The sequence below is a fragment of the Solea solea genome, chromosome 16, assembly GCF_958295425.1.
Source record: "Solea solea chromosome 16, fSolSol10.1, whole genome shotgun sequence".
Classification (NCBI taxonomy): Eukaryota; Metazoa; Chordata; class Actinopteri; order Pleuronectiformes; family Soleidae; genus Solea; species Solea solea.
In genome coordinates, this window is record NC_081149.1 from 25,322,578 (window position 1) to 25,344,013 (window position 21,436).

Genomic DNA, 21,436 nt, shown 5'->3' on the forward strand with positions numbered 1-21,436 from the left:
GCTGTACCAGAGGGAGGAGTCGTGAAAGCTGAGTGCCGAGGAGGCGGAGCTCTGTTCCTCAGCTGTCAATCCAAAGACAAACTACATGTGCAATGTTTTCAGGAGGAGCCTGAGTTTACACCTGGTTATAAGAAAGAGAACTAACTAACTAACAAACTAACTAACTAACTAACTAACTAACAAACTAACTAACAAAAAACTAACTAACAAACTAACTAACAAAAAACTAACTAACTAACAAACTAACAAACAAACAAACAAACAAACAAACATCATCTATATCACATCATCAAATGTAAAAAAAATATTAAACTGAGTCTTGATAAATGAGGTCTTTAAAAATCCCATAAAAAGGGGAGAGTGCAGGTTTAGTCAGAGTTGACTGCACTGTGAGCGCCCCCTGCTGCTGAGACTTCGACTAAAGACTGGTCTAATAACATCTCTATCTCATTGTTACACAGAAGTTTGTAAACCACTCACTCTCCCACACCAAAGCCCACAGAGAAAATCTGTGATTTTAGCTGCTGGGACACAGGAGCTGCTGGTCCTCTGCTGCCTCGTGTGGTCACTTTGTGTCACTGAGGTCAATCTGAACAAAGGATTTAAAACACTCAAGTGACAAAATAACACATTTGAACTTGGTGATGGTTTTCTCTCTGAGGTTTGGTGTGTGTGTGTGTGTGGTTTACAAACGTCTGTCTCACACTGAGATAAAGACTCTGTCTCTGGTGTGTTTCAGCAGCAGGGGGCGCCCTCGGCCCTGTGCTAACACTCTGTGGTCTCTGAGCTTTTACTAAAAACTTCATCCGCAGTTTTACACAAAAGTCTTGAACAGAAGAAGAAAAATACAAGTTTTAACTGTCCAGTGAAAGGCTTTTATTTTGATAGTATCCACCGGATGTTTTGTGTTGCGTTCACGGCACCTCGGCATTCTGGAGAATCCAGCGACATGAATGTGGCATTCACGGCGCGGAGAGAAATACAGGAGGAGTCAAAGGGAAAAAAAGTGTTTAAGTCCGAAAAAATACTAATAAAGAAGTGCGTGTTCGCTCTGCGCCGAGAGGAATCTACGAGCTAACGCTTCCGGAAATAACGAAACCGTCCTCGAATACGAAAACATTCCAAGAAAGTGGATTTTCCTGGAATATCGACGCTGGGAATTCTCCGCCAGCTTCGGCACAAACTGCCACCGTGGTCCGTTAACGTGCAGCGGTTTGAAAGTTCCGGAAGAGACGACGAAGAAAAGTGAGTTTAAAACAAGTTAATTTTGTTCCACCTGTGATGTTTGCGTGATGTTTGCGTGACGTGAGGTGCGTTTACTGACCTCAGCTTAAAGGTCGTCTGCCCTGTGTTTACATGCCAGACTCCGGCCGCGAAAAATCACTTTCTTCCGTCGCTTGTTTCTAAATCAAGTTCCTCAACTAAAAAAACTACTTATTATTGAGACGGGAAAAGATACGAAATGCGGCGGATTTTATTGACGTCACAGACATCGTGTAACGTGAGTGAAGTTGTGATTTAGACGTGGGGCACAGTGACCGCTAACCTGCGTGTAATTGAAGATATTTCCAGTGAGAAATCTTCCATCGCGCTTCTTCCTTGTGTGCTATTTGTGTTTAATTTGAACCCGATCTTCGGAGACAGTGTCACTATCGCCGGATTATCTCAATTCACGACTTTATCGTTTTGTTTAATGTTGTAAATTATCATGGAAATGTTAAATTGAACTTTTTTTAAATGGAGACTGGTTTCTCGAGACCTACACGTTATTTAAAACATTGTCTTAACGTTTGATGTGTCCCTTACATTAAATCAACTGCATTCATTTTATTATTTCTTGTAATAAACATTTATAGAAAATGTAATGTGTATTTAATATCTGTATTTTTTAAATGTATTTAATCTGCTTTATTTTCCTCCACAAACGGTTTTCATCTCAGATAAAATATCAAGAAACAGAAAAAACCACATCTGCTTGTTTATATTGGTTTGTATTGGTGTCATTTCCTAAAATGCCACACTGGTGGCACTCTACTCTGAGTCAAACCTCATAAATCCTCTCAGTACCAGAGTATTTTTCAAATCACACTTCATCATGCACCACTAACTTCACTCTGGAGTCATAAATGTCAAGAGATTCTTGTTTGTGAGCCATAAAAGGGTTTGTTCCTTTCCACTTGACTGACTCTGCAGAGTCACGGCCTGATTTATGAGCTTTGTTCCTCTCGTCATGAATGCAGCGAGAATAAGGAAAGGCCTGAGGGAGGACGAGGACGAGGACGAGGATGGGGACGGGGACGAGGATGGGGATAGTGACGGGGACGGGGTTGGTGTGAGTGGGACTGACAGCAGTAACTGTGGCTGCTTATGTAACGTGACCAGGAAACACAGACAAAACCTGACATCGGCTTCAGAGAGGAGCGCAGTGACTTCAGTATTAAAGAGACACCTTTGAATTAAATGTCCATAAAAGGAAGAAAGGTGGATCCACAGATGGACAGGACTCGTAGGATGTGACGCATATTTTAGTGGACGAAATATTGAAGCGCGTTCATCTGGAAAGAAATCAAATAAAAGACGAGTTAGGAGGTCGTCACGCGTCGAGACATCGACTGATGTTTGTCTGCGGCCGATAAACGACGTATGACGCCGATATCCTGTGTTTTCCCTGCATCTGATGAAATGAAATCGATGTTAATATTCTGGTCTGTGTTTGTGTTCACGACAACATCAAAACATTATTAATATTCACGTGAACTCTTTCTCCATAATTCTTTACGAAATGAACAGTCAACCATTATTTACAACACTTACAACGTTTTCTACTTTCTCCCACAGACAAACACTGTTGATGATATTCACGATATAATGGTTTAGTTTATTATTTATTATTTATTTTAGATACATTTTTTTCATTCATTTTATTAAAGTAAAAGGAACTCTGTAGAAAAATATATCGCAGCAGCAGAAATCGGTTCTAAACTTGTAACTATAGCAACATGCCCAGTTTTAAATTGGGGACAAGTGGGCGTGGCCAGATGAAATATGTCACATTTTAATTATTATTATTATTGTTATTGTCATTTCCACAGTTGGTCTGTCCGTCCAAACGAGGAGGCAGGGACTCTCCGCTGAGGACGGCCCGGCATCTTCATGGCGCTCTGAGGAGGAAGTGGGATTTGAATAAGTCCAGGTGGGAAGAAGGCGGAGCATGGGGAAGGAGCAGGAGCTGCTGCAGGCGGTGAAGAGCGGAGACCTGCTGTCCACACAGAAGCTGCTGTCCAGACTGAAGAGCAGCAGGAACAGTAAGTTCTACCACAGGTTCCACACTCACATGTCTCTGGTTCTCAGCAGCAGGGGGCGCTCACAGTGTAGGTCAGGACTGGAACAAGTTCAGAGATTCATTCACACTCCAGAAACAGGTTTCCACACGGCCACGGTCGCAGACACTTCCACCCAGAACCTACAGAACCTACAGAACCTACAGAACCCTCAGAATCTACAGAATCCTCAGAACCCTCAGAACCCTCAGAACCCTCAGAACCTACAGAACCCTCAGAATCCTCAGAACCTACAGAACCACCAGAATCCTCAGAACCTACAGAACCTACAGAACCCTCAGAACCTACAGAACCCTCAGAACCCTCAGAACCCTCAGAATCCTCAGAACCTACAGAACCCTCAGAACCTACATAACCTACATAACCTACAGAACCTACAGAATCCTCAGAACCTACAGAACCCTCAGAACGTACCACTGTACAGTGAGGAGGGGGCGCGGTGCCTCTGTGTTTGTTGGTGTGTTAAAGGTTTCATTAGGACACCAAACAGAACCCTGTGTGTGTGTGTGATGATGATGTCATCATGTTGGTATGTGGACCTCATGGAAATACCTTGGTCGTCGTCTCTGAGGCTGGAATTTGACTCCAGTGAAACAGAACCCGCTCAACGCTTTCCTGACGTTTTCCTCCCAACAACAAAGAAAGAAAGAGACAGAGAGAGAGAGAGAGACAGACAGAGAGAGAGACAGACAGAGAGAGAGAGACAGACACACAGAGAGAGACAGACAGACACAGAGAGAGAGAGAGACAGTATCTCATTGATAATATAAAGAATATCAAATAAATTCACACTTTGAGTGTTTTTCTCAAAGTGTGAATTTCTTTGCTCCATAAAACAGAGAAAATCTAATCAAAACATCATCATTACCATGTTTAACAAACGCTGATCGACATTTTTCAACATTTTCTGACATTTTAGTGAAGTTTGTAAACCACTCACTCTCTCACACACACACACACACACACACACACTCTCACACACCAAACCTCATAGAGAAAACCAGTGATTTTAACGTCACACACACACACACACACAGGAGTTGTTGATCCACTGCTGCCTCCATCACTAAGTTCAAATGTCTTATTTTGTAAAATTCGGCTTCTATAATATTTAATTTAGACTGAACTCAGTGACACAAAGTGACCACACGAGGCAGCAGAGGACCAGCAGCTCCTGTGTCCCCTCTCTGAGGTTTGGTGTGGGAGAGTGAGCGGTTTACAGACGTCTGTCTCACACTGAGATAAAGACGTGGTCATGTGACATAGATTTGTTTCTGGTTCTCAGCAGCAGGGGGAGCTCACAGTGATGATGTGTCAGTACTTCACACAACCAAACCTTAAAAAAAAAAACCCTGAATTATCCCTTTAAGTGAGGGGGCGTGGTCTGGGTTGTTTTCCTGTTTCTGACTAAAAACAACAAACAGCTCAACACACATTGTTCTCGAGGATGTGAGCTCAGACCCACACCCTCCGTCATGTGACCGGGTCATGTGACTGGCAGGAACACAGATAAGGTTCATGTCTGAGTCGACTCTCACACACATCTGAAGGAGACTTGAACAGGGGGCGGGTCCTGAGTGCTGCTTCTTCATTGGTCAGCGCCAAACAGTCCATACATGTCGAAACACATTCACCTTTATCACACGTGAAAACAAGCAAACGCTAACAGTCTCTGCTGTTGCTGACTGGCACTACTGTTAGCATCACTGTTAGCTTCACTTTGTTCATGGTCGCTATTGTTAGCATCACTGCGATCATGGTTGCTTACCGTTAGCATCACTTTGATCATGGTCGCTACGGTTAGCATCACTTTGATCATGGTTGCTGCTGTTAACATCACTTTGAAGAAGCTAACACTTGTTATGGTTAAAGTGTGTCTGTGTGTGTGTCTGACTGTGCGCTTGTGTGTCTTTGTGTGTTTCTACACTTGTCAATATGACCAGCAGAGGCCAACAGAGCTGCTTGTTCCATCTGTCGTTACAGCTCCGCCTACAGTGCTGGCATATGTACTACAGCGTTCTGTGTGGGCGTGGCCACAGTCACTGACAACGCTAACATATTTAATTTTTTTTTTTTACACAATGATCACATTGTAATGTTCTTCTGGTCTCTTCTGGTCCTCTCTGAACCAGATCCAGGTCCCTGTGTATATTTAGACACGGGGCACTCAGCTGTGTTTGGAGTGTGGTGCGTGCGAGCAGACTTGTAATCATAGTTTGGATTCTCGCAGCGGTCGGATAATTTTAGTCTGAAGATTTTTTGTGCGTGCGACAGATTTTTGAGACTATGATCTGTCCCTGCATTCCTGTGGACATCCGCCTGGCCCCGCCCCTCTCCTCCTGAACAAATGTGAGGATGACCTTCACAGCACACTACAGCTGAGGAAGGAAGGAAGCAAAGAAGGAAGAAAGGAAGGAAATGTTGGCTGGTCTCTGAAAGTGAAGTTTGTAAACCACTCACTCTCCCACACCAAGCCTCACACGAGCTGCTGGTCCTCTGCTGCCTCGTGTGGTCACTTTGTGTCACTGACAAAATCAGACATTTGAACTTATTGATGAGGCAGCAGCAGAGTGTGCGATGTGAAATTTACTGATTCTCTCTGTGAGGTTTGGTGTGGGAGTGGGAGTGGTTCACAAACTCTGTCTCACATTGACATAAACACTTAAATAGATAAACACTTAAATAGATAAACACTTAAATAGATAAACACAGAAAATCAGTTTTCAATGAGAGAAAAGACAAGTGATCGACGTGACAGACGGACGGCAGCGGTCATGACATGAACACATGTCCACATGTCCTCACGTCCACAGTTAACACTCTGTGTTTGTGTTTTTCAGAGTTGCTGGGCTCCACAAAGAAACTGAACGTCAACTACCAGGACTCAGACGGGTGAGTGAGTGAGTGAGTGAGTGAGTGAGTTGAAAATGACAGAAAGTAGAAAATATTCACATTTAAGAAGCTGAAAAATCAATATCACAAAGAAGTCACTGAAACAAACACTGATCCGTATTTTATGGACCAAACTAGAACTCGATTAACGGAGAAAATGATGAATGGATGAATGGTCAGTTGCAGCTCGTCATTTGACTACATGTAGAGAAAGTTGAAGTTTGAACATGATGACATTTGTTGGTGCAGACGCTTGTTCATCATGCGTGTGTGTGTGTGTGTGTGTGTGTGTGTGTGTGTGTGTGAGAGTGAGAGAGGCCCCTGCCTGTGTCCCTGTGAAACCCTGTGCTCACTGTTGGGCTGCGTTTCCATGGCAATGGGAGCTGGAATGACTCGCTGATACCAGCATTTATGTCGCTGCTGGATTTAGAGATTTCAAACTTTTTAAACCAAGAACCAGTTCAATGAAACGTTAAAATACAGTGGTGTAAATATGAGTAACCATGGCGACAAAAATCAGAACAAGAATTTCCCCATACACATGAATAGGAAACGCAGTTCACAACCCACCCAGTTCGGAGCGTCACAGTGTCGTCGTACTTTAACGTAGAGACGTGGTTGAAACTTTAAAAGGATCACAAGACTTGAGACTTTTCTCACCTGAGTCAAAGTTTTGATACATATTACGCTTTTCAAACCATCACAGTTTAAGTTTTGTACTTTTTGTTGGACGTGTGTATTGACACAACTCTTCTCCAGCTCACATTTTCAAACCCACACAGACAGTTTCTACATGTCGTCTAACCCTGTGTGTTGTTTTCCTCTCAAACCTCTCATTCACTCCCATGTTAAAGCATTAGATTTGTGCAGATTTGTGAGTTCAGATGGAGTTAATGTCAGTGTGTGTGTGTGTGTGTGTGTGTGTGTCAGTGGCCTCAGCTGTGAGCATGAATCACAGCGCTCACGTTACGCAACAGCAAGAGAAAGGAAGAAGGAGCAGAGGAGAAAACAGCCTGTGGCTCCACTTCCTCTGTGCAGCTCCACCACGCTTTCATCTCAACTTCACTGATATGAAGCAGCACAAAAGTCCATTAAAGAGCTTTTTTTTTTTTTAAAGGGTTCAGAGGAATTGTTTTCATTTTTCCAACGACCTATTTAAAGGGACAGTTCAAGCTTTTTGAAGGCGTGGTTTTATGAAGCACCAACACAGTCAGAGCTGACTGTGCTGTGAGCGCCCCCTGCTGGTCAGTGAAAACAAAAAACGATTAAAATCTAGGTGACTTTAAGTCTACTGTGTCTACGTCACATGATCACGTCTTTATCTCACTGTGACGTCTGTAAACCACTCACTCTCCCACACCAAAGCCTGTGTGTGTGTGTGTGTGTGTGTGTTTCCTGATGAACTTTTTACTTGGCCAAGCAAAACTGGCAATTTATGTTTCGAGGAACAATAAAGTGGAAAACTCTCTCGATGTTGATTCTCAGTGAATTTACGTTTGAATGTTAAAAACCAGAAAAAGAACTGATTTTGCTTTTTTTCCACTCATAAAAAAAAAAAAAAAACATAGAAGAGTTTTTTAAAATATGGAGAGTGAACGATGTGTCGTGTTCTGTGAGTGATGGAAAATTCATTTTTGAGTTTGAGTGCAGAACACAACTGATTTTGTTATTGTTTACGTTTTTGAGCAAATGAAGGAGTTTAAAAATCAAATCTCTCTCTATCTGTCTCTGTCCCTCTCTCTGTCTGTCTGTCTCTGTGTCTATCTGTCTGTCTGTCTGTCTCTGTCTGTCCCTCAGGTTCTCAGCTCTCCATCATGCTGCTCTCACAGGAACCACAGAGCTGTTGTCTTCTCTGCTGGAGGCTCAGGCCTCAGTGGACATCAAGGACAGCAATGGTTAGTCACTCACTCACACACACACACACACACAGTGAACTGACGTTGATGTGACCTGTCATGTGACCTGTCATGTGACCGGTGCAGGCATGCGTCCGCTGCATTACGCAGCCTGGCAGGGAAAAGCTCAGTCTGTGCTGATGCTGCTCCGCTGCGGCGCGGCCGTCAACGGCGTCTCCATGGACGGACACATCCCGCTGCACCTGGCTGCTCAGTACGGACACTATGAAGTGGTGAGTTCATTCAGTCACTTTAGCTCACTGCTGCTCCTCCGCTGCCTCGTGTGGTCACTTTGTGTCACTGAGGTCAATCTGAACGTTGGATTTCAAACACTGAAGTGACAAAATAAGACGTAGTGATGGAGGCAGCAGTGTGTGTGTGCGTGTGTGATGTTAAATTCACTGATTTGACATGAATATGTGACGCAGATGTTGTAGATGTTGAAGTCGTAGATGTTGTAGATGTCGCAGATGTTGTAGACGTCGTAGATGTTGTAGAAGTCACAGATGTCGTAGATGTCACAGATGTCGTAGATATCGTAGATGTCACAGATGTCGCAGATGTCGTAGATGTCATAGATGTCACAGATGTCGTAGATATCGTAGATGTCACAGATGTCACAGATGTCGTAGATATCGTAGATGTCGCAGATGTCGTAGATATCGTAGATGTCACAGATGTCATAGATGTCACAGATGTTGTAGATGTCGTAGATGTTGTAGAAGTCACAGATGTTGTAGATATCGTAGATGTCACAGATGTCGCAGATGCCGCAGATGTCACAGATGTTGTAGATGTCGCAGATGTCGTAGATGTCACAGATGTCGTAGATATCGTAGATGTCACAGATGTCGTAGATATCGTAGATGTCACAGATGTCGTAGATGTCACAGATGTCGTAGATATCCTTGATGTCGCAGATGTCGTAGATTTAATAGATGTCATAGATGTCACAGATGTCATAGATATCGTAGATGTCACAAATGTCGTAGATATCGTAGATGTTGTAAATGTCGCAGATGTCACAGATGTCGTAGATATCGTTGATGTTGTAGATATCGTAGATGTTGTAGAAGTCGCAGATGTCACAGATGTTGTAGATGTCGCAGATGTCGTAGATGTTGTAGAAGTCAAAGATGTCACAGATGTTGTAGATGTCGCAGATGTCGTAGATTTCGTAGATGTCATAGATGTCACAGATGTCGTAGATATCGTAGATGTCGCAGATGTCGTAGATATCGTAGATGTCACAGATGTCATAGATGTCACAGATGTCGTAGATATCGTAGATGTCGCAGATGTCGTAGATATCGTAGATGTCGCAGATGTCATAGATGTCACAGATGTCGTAGATGTTGTAGAAGTCACAGATGTCGTAGATATCGCAGATGCCGCAGATGTCACAGATGTTGTAGATGTCCCAGATGTCGTAGATGTCACAGATGTCGTAGATATCGTAGATGTCACAGATGTCGTAGATATCGTAGATGTCACAGATGTCGTAGATGTCACAGATGTCGTTGATGTCACAGATGTTGTAGATATCCTTGATGTCACAGATGTCGCAGATGTCGTAGATTTAATAGATGTCATAGATGTCACAGATGTCGTAGATATCGTAGATGCCACAAATGTCGTAGATATCGTAGATGTCGCAGATGTCGTAGATGTTGTAGATGTCGCAGATGTCACAGATGTCGTAGATATCGTTGATGTTGTAGATATCGTAGATGTTGTAGAAGTCGCAGATGTCACAGATGTTGTAGATGTCGCAGATGTCGTAGATGTTGTAGAAGTCAAAGATGTCACAGATGTTGTAGATGTCGCAGATGTCGTCGATGTTGTACATGTCGTAGATATCGTAGATGTTGTAGAAGTCGCAGATGTCGTAGATGTTGTAGAAGTGTCATAGATGTCGCAGATGTCACAGATGTCGTAGATAATGCAGATGTTGCAGATGTTGTAGATGTTGCAGATGTTGTACAAGTCGTGGTTATTGCAGACTTAAAGCTTGCTGTGTTGTCTTCAGTCAGAGATGTTGCTGCAGCATCAGTCTAATCCTTGTCTGGTCAACAAAGCTAAGAAGACTCCTCTGGACCTGGCCTGTGAGTTTGGACGCGTCAAGGTGAGCGTCCCTGTGTTCAGGTTCCGCCCACACTGATACATTTTATTTTTAAACTGTGTGTTAAAAGTGTGCTTAGTTTGTTTTTGCCTCTGATTGTTTTTGTCAGGTAGCTGTTAGCTCGTAGCTGTAAGCTGTCTGTTTTGTAGCAGTGGGCAATACGCTTGTAACAGTTAGCTGTTAGCAATATAGCAAAGCAGTTAGCAATACACTTGTAACAGTTAGCTGTTTTGTAGCAGTTAGTAATAAGCTTGTAGCAGTTAGCAATAGGCTCATAGCAGTTAGCAATAAACTTGTAGCAGTTAGAAATAGGTTAATAGCAGTTAGCAATACAATTGTAGCAGTTAGCTTTCAGCAATTAGCAATAAGCTTGTAGTAGAAAGTTATTAGCTTGTAGCAGTTAGCTAACAGCTAACACTGGTCAATAATCAACTGATGACTTTTTTCTCTGCCTCTTTGTCCTCCTCTTGCTCCTCCTCTTCCTGTCAGGTGACCCAGCTGTTGCTGAGCAGTAACATGGTGGTGGCGCTGTTAGAGGGAGAGAGGAAGGAGCCCACAGACTCCGCCTTCACCACGCCGCTGCACCTCGCCGCCCGCAACGGACATAAAGACATCATACGGTGAGACATGAAGACCTCAGTGAGACATGAAGACATCATACGGTGAGACATGAAGACCTCAGTGAGACATGAAGACATCATACGGTGAGACATATAGACATCAGTGAGACAAAAAGACATCATAAGGTGAGACATATAGACATCAGCGAGACAAAAAGACATCATACGGTGAGACATATAGACATCAGTGAGACAAAAAGACATCATATGGTGAGACATAAAGACATCAGTGAGACAAAAAGACATCATATGGTGAGACATAAAGACCTCAGTGAGACATAAAGACATCATACGTTGAGACATAAAGACATCATACGTTGAGACATAAAGACATCATACGGTGAGACACGGACAATTAACCATATCATTGCTCATAGCAATGACCGTGAACAGGACATTAACAGCTGTGTGTCATGTGACTGTGGGTCATGTGACTGTGTGTCATGTGACCGCAGGCTGCTGCTGAAGGCCGGCATCGACATCAACAGAACCACAAAGTCCGGCACGGCTCTGCACGAAGCGGCTCTGTATGGAAAAACAGAAGTGGTGCGACTGCTGCTGGACGTGAGTGAACAACACGACACTGAGCGCACACATGTGATTTTATTAAGACAGAAAATGACAGAAAGTAGAACACATGTAACGTGTGTCGCAGGCCGGCGTGGACGTCAACATACGAAACACCTACAACCAGACGGCGCTGGACATCGTCAACCAGTTCACCACGTCACACGCTAGCAAGGACATCAAGCAGCTTCTCCGAGGTCCAGTCTGTGTGTGTGTGTGTGTGTGTGTGTGTGTGTGTGCGTGTGTGTGCGTGTGCGTGTGTGTGTGCGTGTGCGTGTGCGTGTGTGTGATCTGTGTGTGTCTGGATCTCAGTCCTCATGTCTCCTGGTCCACAGATGCGACAGGGGTCCTGCAGGTCCGGGCTCTGAAGGATTACTGGAACCTTCACGATCCCACTGCGCTCAACATCCGGGCCGGTGACATCATCACGGTGAGACCGCCCTCACCGCTGCACACGCCCTGGTTGTGATTCTGTCCTTTGTCCTCGTTTGTCCTCGTCCGTCTTCCTTCGTCCACCCCCCGCTGACCTGTCTCCGTCCCGCAGGTGTTGGAGCAGCACGTGGACGGACGTTGGAAAGGCCACATCCACGACAACCCGAGGGGAACGGACCGCGTGGGCTTCTTCCCTCCGTCCATCGTGGAGGTCATCAGCAGAAGAAATGGTGAGTCACGTGGAGCCAGAGTCTGACGTCGTCACACAGGAAGTGATGTAACAGTTCTGACAAAACTAACCCCGCCTGCTTCAGGACCATCCCATGCTGACTCCTCCCCCTCAAGTTCTTGCTCCGTCTCTCCATTCAATCCACATAATGACTGACCTTCACCTCTAACCTTCAGCTTGATAACCACACCCCCTCCCACCCCCACCCCTCCCCGTCTCACCCTGTAGGGGGCACTCTCTCCCGGCACGCCTCTCTGCCCGCCCAGCGCCAGCAGCTGCTGTCCAGAGCCCCCCTCTCCTCCAGCCTCAGCTCCTCCCCACAGACCGACGACTCCTACACTCTGTATGCTCCGCCCACACATGCGGTTTTGCCGCTAACCAATGGCCTCTTTACCTGCACAGGTATACACACGCACGCACACACACACACACACACACACACACACACACGGAGTGGACGTCGCACAAACTCACAATGTGTCAAACGTCATCGCTTCTGAATGTTGTCTTCATTAACACTCAGTTCCACAGTTTTCAGTCTTCCTGAGTTAGTGTGGGACTGAGCAGCAGGGGGCGCTCACAGTGCAGTCAACACAGACTAACTGAAATATCCCTTTAAAAACCTTGTGTATTGTTTATGGAGATAAATAAACACATGACAGGAAGAGAAGCTCACTGGCTCTGCAGAGCGAGAGATTGAGTGGACGTGTCACTGCGCCTTTAATGGTAGAACTGCGCCTCCCAGTGGCACTGTTCAGAAGTGCAGCTGTCACTTCACATGGATCGTTTTTGGAAAATGAGACAAACATTTGAGTGATTGTTTATCTGCTCGTCTACACACCACGTAACATTCATCAGTGTTAACCTGAGTTAACCTGAGTTAACCAGAGAGTGTTAACCAGAATGACGTTGGCGTCACTGTCTTCTCTAGGGATGTCCCGATACAACTTTTTCACTTCCGATACGATACCGATATTGCAGCCTTGAGTATTGGCCGATATTGATCCGATACGATATCAGCAAATAAGTCATACATACTTTAATGACTTATTTTGTAGTGTGAAATGTTAGAATAGGCTTGATCAAGTGATATTACTTACACAGAGAACAATAGTCAGTAACAGTAGGTATGAGACAAATTTATTATTATTAACCAATGGTTACATACATTTTAAGCTTCAACGTAAGAATATTTGATTTTTTGCCACAGAGTCCAAGGCATAAGCGAACTAAGCAGCTGCTTAGGGCCCCTTGACCACTAGGGGGTATAAAATAAATCATTATTATTAATGTTTTTTTTGCGCGGGAGTGATGACACATATCCTGTCATGCTGTACAACTGCTGTTTTATTTGGTCGCGTTCGTGTGTGTGTGTTTGTGTGTTTGTGTGTGTTACTACAGTGAGAATGCCGATATCGCTCTGCTTACTCTCATGAAGAGAAAAAAGTTAAACTTTTATGTTGCGTGTGTGATGCCGTGGAAGTGTTTGTGGAAGTGAGGATGGGAGGACACGGCAGGCTGCGGGGAAACATGTTCGCTACAAAGTAAATCCACCTTCTTCTTCTTCTTCTTCTTCTTTTCCGTCACCTATGGTAAAAAAATATCGCTCTTTCATTGTCCCCGTTACCGCATAAGTTTCCCTTTTGAACTCGTACCATGCCCCGCCCCTTCTCTGGGTGTGATATCACTCTTAACAACTGTACCAGTTATTATTATAAAATAAAGTTTTAAATCTCAATGAGTTTTTTACCTGGTTAAATAAAGAAAAATGATGATAATAATAATAATAATAATAATATTATTTAAAGTTTTCCAAACAGGAAGTCGTTACCCTTTGCACGTGTACAGAACAAAAAACAGCAGGAAATGAATTGAGGTTTTTTTAAACCTGAACCATGGTGAAATGTCAATAATCATGGAGTAGATAACACTCATAAAGCCCCGCACCCTGTCAGTCAGCCCCGCCCCCCTGACAGAACTCAGTGTTTGTGTCTGATAGGTTTGTCTCCGAGCCACCTGTCTGCGTCCGCGTGTCCCTTCCAGGACATCTGGGTCCTCAGGGACTTGTGTCATGGTAAGAGTCCTCAGACCGACTGCAGCTTCTTCTGCCTCGCTAAGCGCTCTGCATCAGGACCAACACGCCACCAACACACTGTCAACACGCCACCAACACACTGTCAACGCTCCGCCAACACACTGTCAACGCACCACCAACACACTGTCAACACGCCACCAACAGACTGTCAACACGCCACCAACACACTGTCAACACACCACCAACTAGCAACCAAAACACTTTAAACATGCCACCAACACGCCGTCAACACCCCACCAACACGCCACCAACACGCCGTCAACACGCCACCAACACGCCGTCAACACGCCACCAACACGCCGTCAACTCGCCACCAACACACTGTCAACACGCCACCAACATACTGTCAACACACCAACAACTAGCAACCAACACACTTTAAACACGCCACCAACACGCCGTCAACACCCCACCAACACGCCGTCAACACGCCACCAACACGCCGTCAACACCCCACCAACACGCCGTCAACACGCCACCAACACGCCACCAACATGCTGCCAACCTCTGTCTCCCTAGTGGCGTCTCGTGTCACATGGCGTCTCACGTCAGGTCCAGATGCCCTTCATGGTCTGCTTCAGGCTCACGTGCTCAGCGCTGCCACAGCAAAGCTCTGCGTTAAATCACCTGCAACTCATTCACGGTCACAAACACTCAATGCTCCGCCCCCCTGAGTGTGATTAAACCTCTGCCTGCAGCCGCGCTCCTGCAGCTCCTGCAGCTCCTGCAGCCGTGCTCCTGCAGCTCCTGCAGCTCCTGCAGCTGCGTCCATCACTCACTGTGTTTGCTGTCGTGTCTGCAGCAGGTGACAGGAACAGTGTGGGCAGCGTGGGCAGCACTCGTAGCGCCGGGAGTGGACAGAGCACCGAGAGCAACATCACGGCCAACGGCGTCCAGCAACACCCCGGTCACCATGACAACACCAGCAGGGTAAACAAACCCAGCAGGTTACATTTACACTCAAAGTCTTTGTAAATATGTGTGTGTGTGTGTTGTAATGTGTGTCACCATCAGTGATGTCACAGTGTTGATTGTTGTGTGTTGTTGTGCTGCAGACGGCGCCCCCTGCTGCTGAGTGTGGACAGTCTGATCCTCCTGCAGGTTCTTTCTTATTAATAAACATGAAATTAACCCACAAAAAAAAAAAAACAATAATAAAGAATGTGATTGTGGTGTCATGTGACCTCCTGTGATGTCACTATAGGCGGGACACCACGGAAACAGCTGCAGAATCCTACGGAGTTTGTCCGTCCTCAGCAGCTGCTGGACGGAAAGGTAAGTGTCCCCACACCGTCCAATCACTATGTCTCATTGTGTCTCACTGTCTCTCACTGTGTCTCACTGTGTCTCATTGTATCTTCTTCAGGACGCAGACGCCATCTTTCAGTGGCTGAGCGACTTCCAGTTGGATCAGTACACGGGAAACTTTGTCAGCGCCGGGTACGACGTCCCGACCATCAGCAGGATGACGCCTGAGGTAAAACACAGCGTTTATCACAGGGCTGATTCTTCTTCTTATTATTATTCTTATTATTATTATTATCATTATTATTATTCTTATACGCGGCAGCCTCATGTGACGTGCTATGTTTCTCAGGACCTGACAGCCATCGGAGTGACTAAACCAGGACACCGCAAGAAAATATCCATGGAGATCAACAACCTGAACATCCCAGAGTGGCTGCCTGAATACATCCCAGTAAGACTGCAGAACACACAGCTGCCAAACCTGTGACAGCAGCCGAGGTAACGCTGTCTTCTCTCTCACAGTCGGACCTGGGCGAGTGGCTCAGTGCCATTGGACTCCTCCAGTACCACAAGAAACTCTCTGAGAACGGCTACGACTCCATCAGCATCGTCAAAGACCTGACGTGGGAGGACCTGCAGGAGATCGGCATCATGAAGCTGGGTGAGGAGGACACCTCAGGTTCTAATGTGTGTGTGTGTGTGTGTGTGTGTGTGTGTGTGGTTTCACTGTGGTCTGACTGGTTGGGTTTTCTGTGCAGGTCACCAGAAGAAGCTGATGCTGGCAGTGAGGAAGTTGTGTGACATCCAGAGGTCGATCCTCCAGGCAGAGTCAGGCCAAGACACGCTGCGACGCAAAGGCCCCAGAGGCCTCCACCTAGTCACCATTGAGCCCGCAGACCCTGCAGGTGAATGCTCCTCCCCTCACACCCCAAGGATGTTGACCTTCCAGGACAGCGAGCTGAGCACCGAGCTACAGGCAGCCATGTCCAGCCACTATGGAGGCTGTGAGGAGGGTTTGGCCATCAAGAACGCAGTGGGAATGTCCCAGAGCCAGGAGAGCATTGACACTCGCTCAAGAGGCTCCGGCCGCTCCCAGGACCCTCCGACAGCCTCCGTCACCCCCCACAGCTGGTCCCAGGAGAACCTGCACCACAGCCCTGTCAGAGAGAGGAACCTTCCTGAGGGCTGGGACCAGAGGCCGCTGCCCAAGCAGGTGCCGCTGGGCACAGCCACTGTGTTCAAGTACCCGGCTATACCGGCTAAGCCCAAACTGTCTGGATCTTGTGGCCCCTCCCCTCATGGTTCCCCAGCACTGAAGGGTTTCTCCTACCTTCATTCTCACTGCGGCTCCACCGAGCTCCGCTCATCCCACACCAAGTCCCTGACGCCGCCAAAGAAGCGCACCCAGAGCATGACCCGCTACGCTCTGTCGGACGGTGAGCCCGATGATGATGACGATGACGAAGATTGTGCCGTTCCCTCAGGAACTCTGCCGTCCTACGCAACCTTGACCCGCAAGCCAGGTCGCAGCCACCTGGCTCGATTGCAGTCGAGTCCTGAAAAGAGTGGCAGTGTGGGACGCAGTCAGTCTTTTGCCGTGCGCGCCAGGAAGAAAGGTCCCCCTCCCCCCCCGCCAAAGAGACTGAGTTCAGTAAGCGGCAGCACCAGTGTGGAGCTGAGCAACAGCAGCACAACATTGGTGACCGACAGTCCAGGGAGTGTTAGAAGCATTGCTGCTTCTCTGGAGGGAAGCCTGGAAGAGATCAACCAAACACCAGGACCTGATCCAGACCAGGAGCCGCCTTCGCCCTCCCTGACCTCTGCAGGGCAGGAACCTGGAGCGTGTGCAGGTGTGAGGAGGAGGGTGCAGAGTGAATGCATTCACACACACACCAGCACTGAGCTGGACCGAGGGGTGAAGTCTGACACGGAGGAGGAAGGGAACCCACTGGAGGGCTCCTCGTCCCCTCAGAACAGCTCCAGCGAGTGCATTCCTTTTGCAGAGGAGGGAAACCTGACCATCAAACAGAGGCCCAAAGCTCCGGGGCCGCCCCGGGCTGAGGCTGTGCTGGAGCCTCCAGACAACACAGCATCCAAGACCCCCCAAGACGTACCCGAGTTTAACCTGAAGGAGTCTGACACGGTGAAGCGTCGACACAAACCTAAAGACAAGGAGCAGGAAGAGCCAGGGGCTTCCAGGTGTCAGTCTGATAGTAACCAGCCTCTGTCCCAGCGTCAGGAAGAGGTCAGTCTGAGGATCAGTGAAGCTGGTCCAGAGAGGTCTGCCAGTCCAGCCACAGGGTCCCCCATCAAACCTCCCCTCTCCCCGAAACCTCCTGCCATTGCCCCAAAACCTGTGCGTCAGAGTCTTCTGGCTCAAGGTAAGAAAAACCCACCTGAGAAACAGGACATGAAAACAGATCAAAGTTCTAGTTCAAAACATGGTCATCTCATGGTGATGGACCTGGAACCTGATGATTAAATGTGTCTTACCTGTGGTCTTGTCTGTTTCCTCAGCAGCTGGACTGTCCTCTCCAACTGTGACCGTCAGTGTAGTTCAAAGTGTAGCCTTTGCTTCTCAGTCTTCTCTGGTACATGGACGTCCAGCTCCAGGTCCGACTCCGGCTCCGGCTCCGGCTCCAGGTCCAGGTCCAGATCCAGGTGTGGCTCCAGTTCCATATGCGTCCCCTCAGAGTCCGTGCCTGACAGCAGTGAGGACTCAGATGTGTGTGGCTGGTCCAGGTCTTGTCCCAGAGTCGTCCTTTGGAACTGAGGTGGTTCAGCAGAGACTGGATCAGACCAGCACGTATCTGGAAGCCGCGTTGAAGGCTGTTGAACGTGAACTGACCCTGGAGGACCGTGAAGACAGGTGAGACTAGTTTAGTTCATGAGAACCGGTCCTTGTTCTGATCAAATCACTACATGTTCATTTGCTTATTCCTGGTATTAGCGCAGTTTTGCCACAGGGTGTCACCGCAGAGCCTAGAATACTGGGATTAACCAGCTGTAGTTTGTTCTGTTTGATCATGTGTAATATGAGATTATAACATACTTATGATTTGATTACACGTGACAATCACAGATCATAGGTCACAGATCACAGATCACATATCATAGATCACAGATCACAGATCATAGATCACAGCTCACAGATCACAGATCACAGATCATAGATCACAGATCACAGATCATAGATCATAGATCACAGATCACAGATCATAGATCATAGATCACAGATCACAGATCATAGATCATAGATCACAGCTCACAGATCACAGATCACAGATCGCAGATCGCAGATCACAGATCAGAGATCACAGATCACAGATCATAGATCACAGATCACAGATCATAGATCACAGATCGCAGATCACAGATCACAGATCATAGATCACAGATCACAGATCAGAGATCACAGATAGATTTATTTTGTGTTTTTGTGTCTTTTCACAGCAGCAGAACAAACCCAGTGAAATCAGCAGGAACAATCCTGGACGACATCGGCAACATGTTTGACGACTTGGCCGATCAGCTGGACGCCATGTTGGACTGAAAAAATGTCTCCTGCACCCTCTGTCCTGCATGTCTTATGCAGTATATATATACTCTATATGTATATATATATATACATATATACATATATATATATATGTATATATAATGTATTATGCAGTATATATGTACTCTATATATATGTATGTACTGTATTATGCAGTATATATATATACTGTATATACATATAAATATATATATATCATCGTCGCAGTGTGAGGACGATCGCGTTAAACACTGGAACGAGAAAATCCGCTCAGATTTAGTCCGCAGCGGTGAATTTCTGTTATCGCGAACAGAAAAAATGTCGTCCATCTCGCCAGCATACAGTCCTGTCCATTTATGTCAAAGTGCCACAAGGGGGAGCCGTTTGGTTCCAGTCATTCCAGGACTCCATGGTTTCTAATGATCTGTTTTAAGATTCTTGTTTTTCACTGAAAATCTATGATCTGTGAGTTTAAAGTTGATTTCTACAAATACCGCTAGAATATTGTGACAAATACACCCCGCCCCCTCCTGTCAGTCATTTGGTCAAAGCCCCTCCCCTGAAACACCAGAATCCATGTTTTCTTCTTCTTCATTTATGACATTAAAAACTCTATTTTATATAACCCAGTGTTTTCTACAGACCATTCATAAACAAAGGGAAGAGAAGTCAGTGATTTACATAAATCTGTTTTTATATATTCCTTTTAGAAGAAAAATAAAGTATTTATATGTATCTAAATGTGTATATTGTATGTGAGAGGTCTCTGTACAGATGTTTTCACATCATTTAGAAAACATGAACAAAGCTCCTGTGATCATGTGACCTCTGCTTCGCACCCTTTCACCTCTGAGTCTCAGGAAAACCCCGCTGCACCCGAACGCATCACCAAACGCTGCTTTGAAAAAAAAAACATAAAGTGAGATCCTTTTTTTATTCCGCGTCAAATCTGATGAAAATCTGCGTGTTTTCACTGCTAGACAGCAAGGGGCGTTGAAGGAGAATAATCAGTGTGTTAAAGGGCCAGTTCAGTGTTTTCTGAAGTGTGTATGATGTACAGACACATTTTCCACTAAACAGTTTTAACTCCACTCTACTCGTGTTTCTTTCTCCTCCATCAAAGCCGAAACGAACATGTGACGTCATCAGACTGAAGGTTTCTGATTGGTCAGAGAGTGTCGACACTGAAGAGTCATGAGCATGATGTCAAAGCAACAATGTCCAACAGTAGATCAAAGTTAAAAAAGACTTAGAAATCTTCTTACAGTTCCAAAATCTACTTAAAGTTCCAAAATCTACTTAAAGTTCCAAAATCTACTTAAAGTTTCAAAATCTACTCAAAGTTCTAAAATCTACTTACAGTTCCAAAATCTACTTAAAGTTCCAAAATCTACTTAAAGTTTAAAAATCTACTTACAGTTCCAAAATCTACTTAAAGTTCCAAAATCTACTTACAGTTCCAAAATCTACTTAAAGTTCCAACATCTACTTACAGTTCCAAAATCTACTTAAAGTTCCAAAATCTATTTAAAGTTTAAAAATCTACTTACAGTTCCAAAATCTGCTTAAAGTTCCAAAATCTACTTACAGTTCCAAAATCTACTTAAAGTTCCAACATCTACTTACAGTTCCAAAATCTACTTAAAGTTCCAAAATCTACTTACAGTTCCAAAATCTACTTAAAGTTCCAACATCTACTTAAAGTTTAAAAATCTACTTACAGTTCCAAAATCTACTTAAAGTTCCAACATCTACTTACAGTTCCAAAATCTACTTAAAGTTCCAAAATCTACTTACAGTTCCAAAATCTACTTAAAGTTCCAAAATCTACTTAAAGTTCCAAAATCTACTTACAGTTCCGAAATCTATTTAAAGTTTAAAAATCTACTTACACTTCCAAAATCTACTTACAGTTCCAACATCTACTTACAGTTCCAAAATCTACTAACAGTTCCAAAATCTATTTAAAGTTTAAAAATCTACTTACAGTTTCAAAATCTATTTAGAGTTTAAAAATCTACTTACAGTTCCAAAATCTACTTACAGTTCCAAAATCTACTAGTGTTTGATGTTAAAATCACTGATTTTCTCGATGAGGTTTGGTGTGGGAGTAAACACTACAATCACCACATGTCTGTGTCTGATCTGTGATCACATCATTGATCCTCACTGATCAATAATCTTCTTTACTTACACAGTTCACTGAGTGACTCAGGGAAAACGACATGTAAGTTTTTGTGTCACTTTTTAAAAAATGTGTTCAGAATGTCAAATGTTGTCAGGTGTGTCTGTGTAGACACAGTTCACTCTTCTGTATTTTAGTCATGTTTGTTCAGTGACCATCAATCACACACACACACACACACACACACACGCACAGACTCACACACACACAGTCATTTAAGCCACAAGGGGAAGCTGCATGTTGATCAATAATCTTCTTTACTTACATAGTTG

The 21,436-nt window shown here is 45.1% G+C and overlaps 1 protein-coding gene across 7 annotated transcripts; it reads left to right on the forward strand.

The window, feature by feature from the left end:
- The first annotated feature begins 913 nt into the window (after window positions 1-913).
- On the forward strand, window positions 914-20,070 carry LOC131475726 (caskin-2-like). 7 transcript variants are annotated; one of them, XM_058654023.1, is made up of 22 exons: window positions 914-1,245; window positions 3,093-3,305; window positions 6,182-6,233; window positions 8,031-8,128; window positions 8,216-8,361; window positions 10,158-10,253; window positions 10,740-10,870; window positions 11,326-11,434; window positions 11,526-11,634; window positions 11,773-11,867; window positions 11,982-12,099; window positions 12,327-12,500; window positions 14,098-14,172; window positions 14,996-15,123; window positions 15,249-15,294; window positions 15,398-15,468; window positions 15,560-15,670; window positions 15,791-15,892; window positions 15,964-16,102; window positions 16,200-17,822; window positions 17,962-18,310; window positions 18,898-20,070. In XM_058654023.1, exons 2-22 carry the CDS (start codon window positions 3,212-3,214, stop codon window positions 18,992-18,994), a joined length of 3,963 nt encoding a protein of 1,320 aa, XP_058510006.1. In that variant the 5' UTR covers window positions 914-1,245; window positions 3,093-3,211; the 3' UTR covers window positions 18,995-20,070. The 7 variants fall into 7 exon arrangements, with proteins under 7 accessions (XP_058510006.1, XP_058510001.1, XP_058510000.1 ...); XM_058654018.1 differs by having other exon boundaries at window positions 916-1,245; window positions 17,959-18,310; XM_058654017.1 differs by having other exon boundaries at window positions 916-1,245; window positions 18,895-20,070.
- The last annotated feature ends 1,366 nt before the right edge of the window (window positions 20,071-21,436 follow it).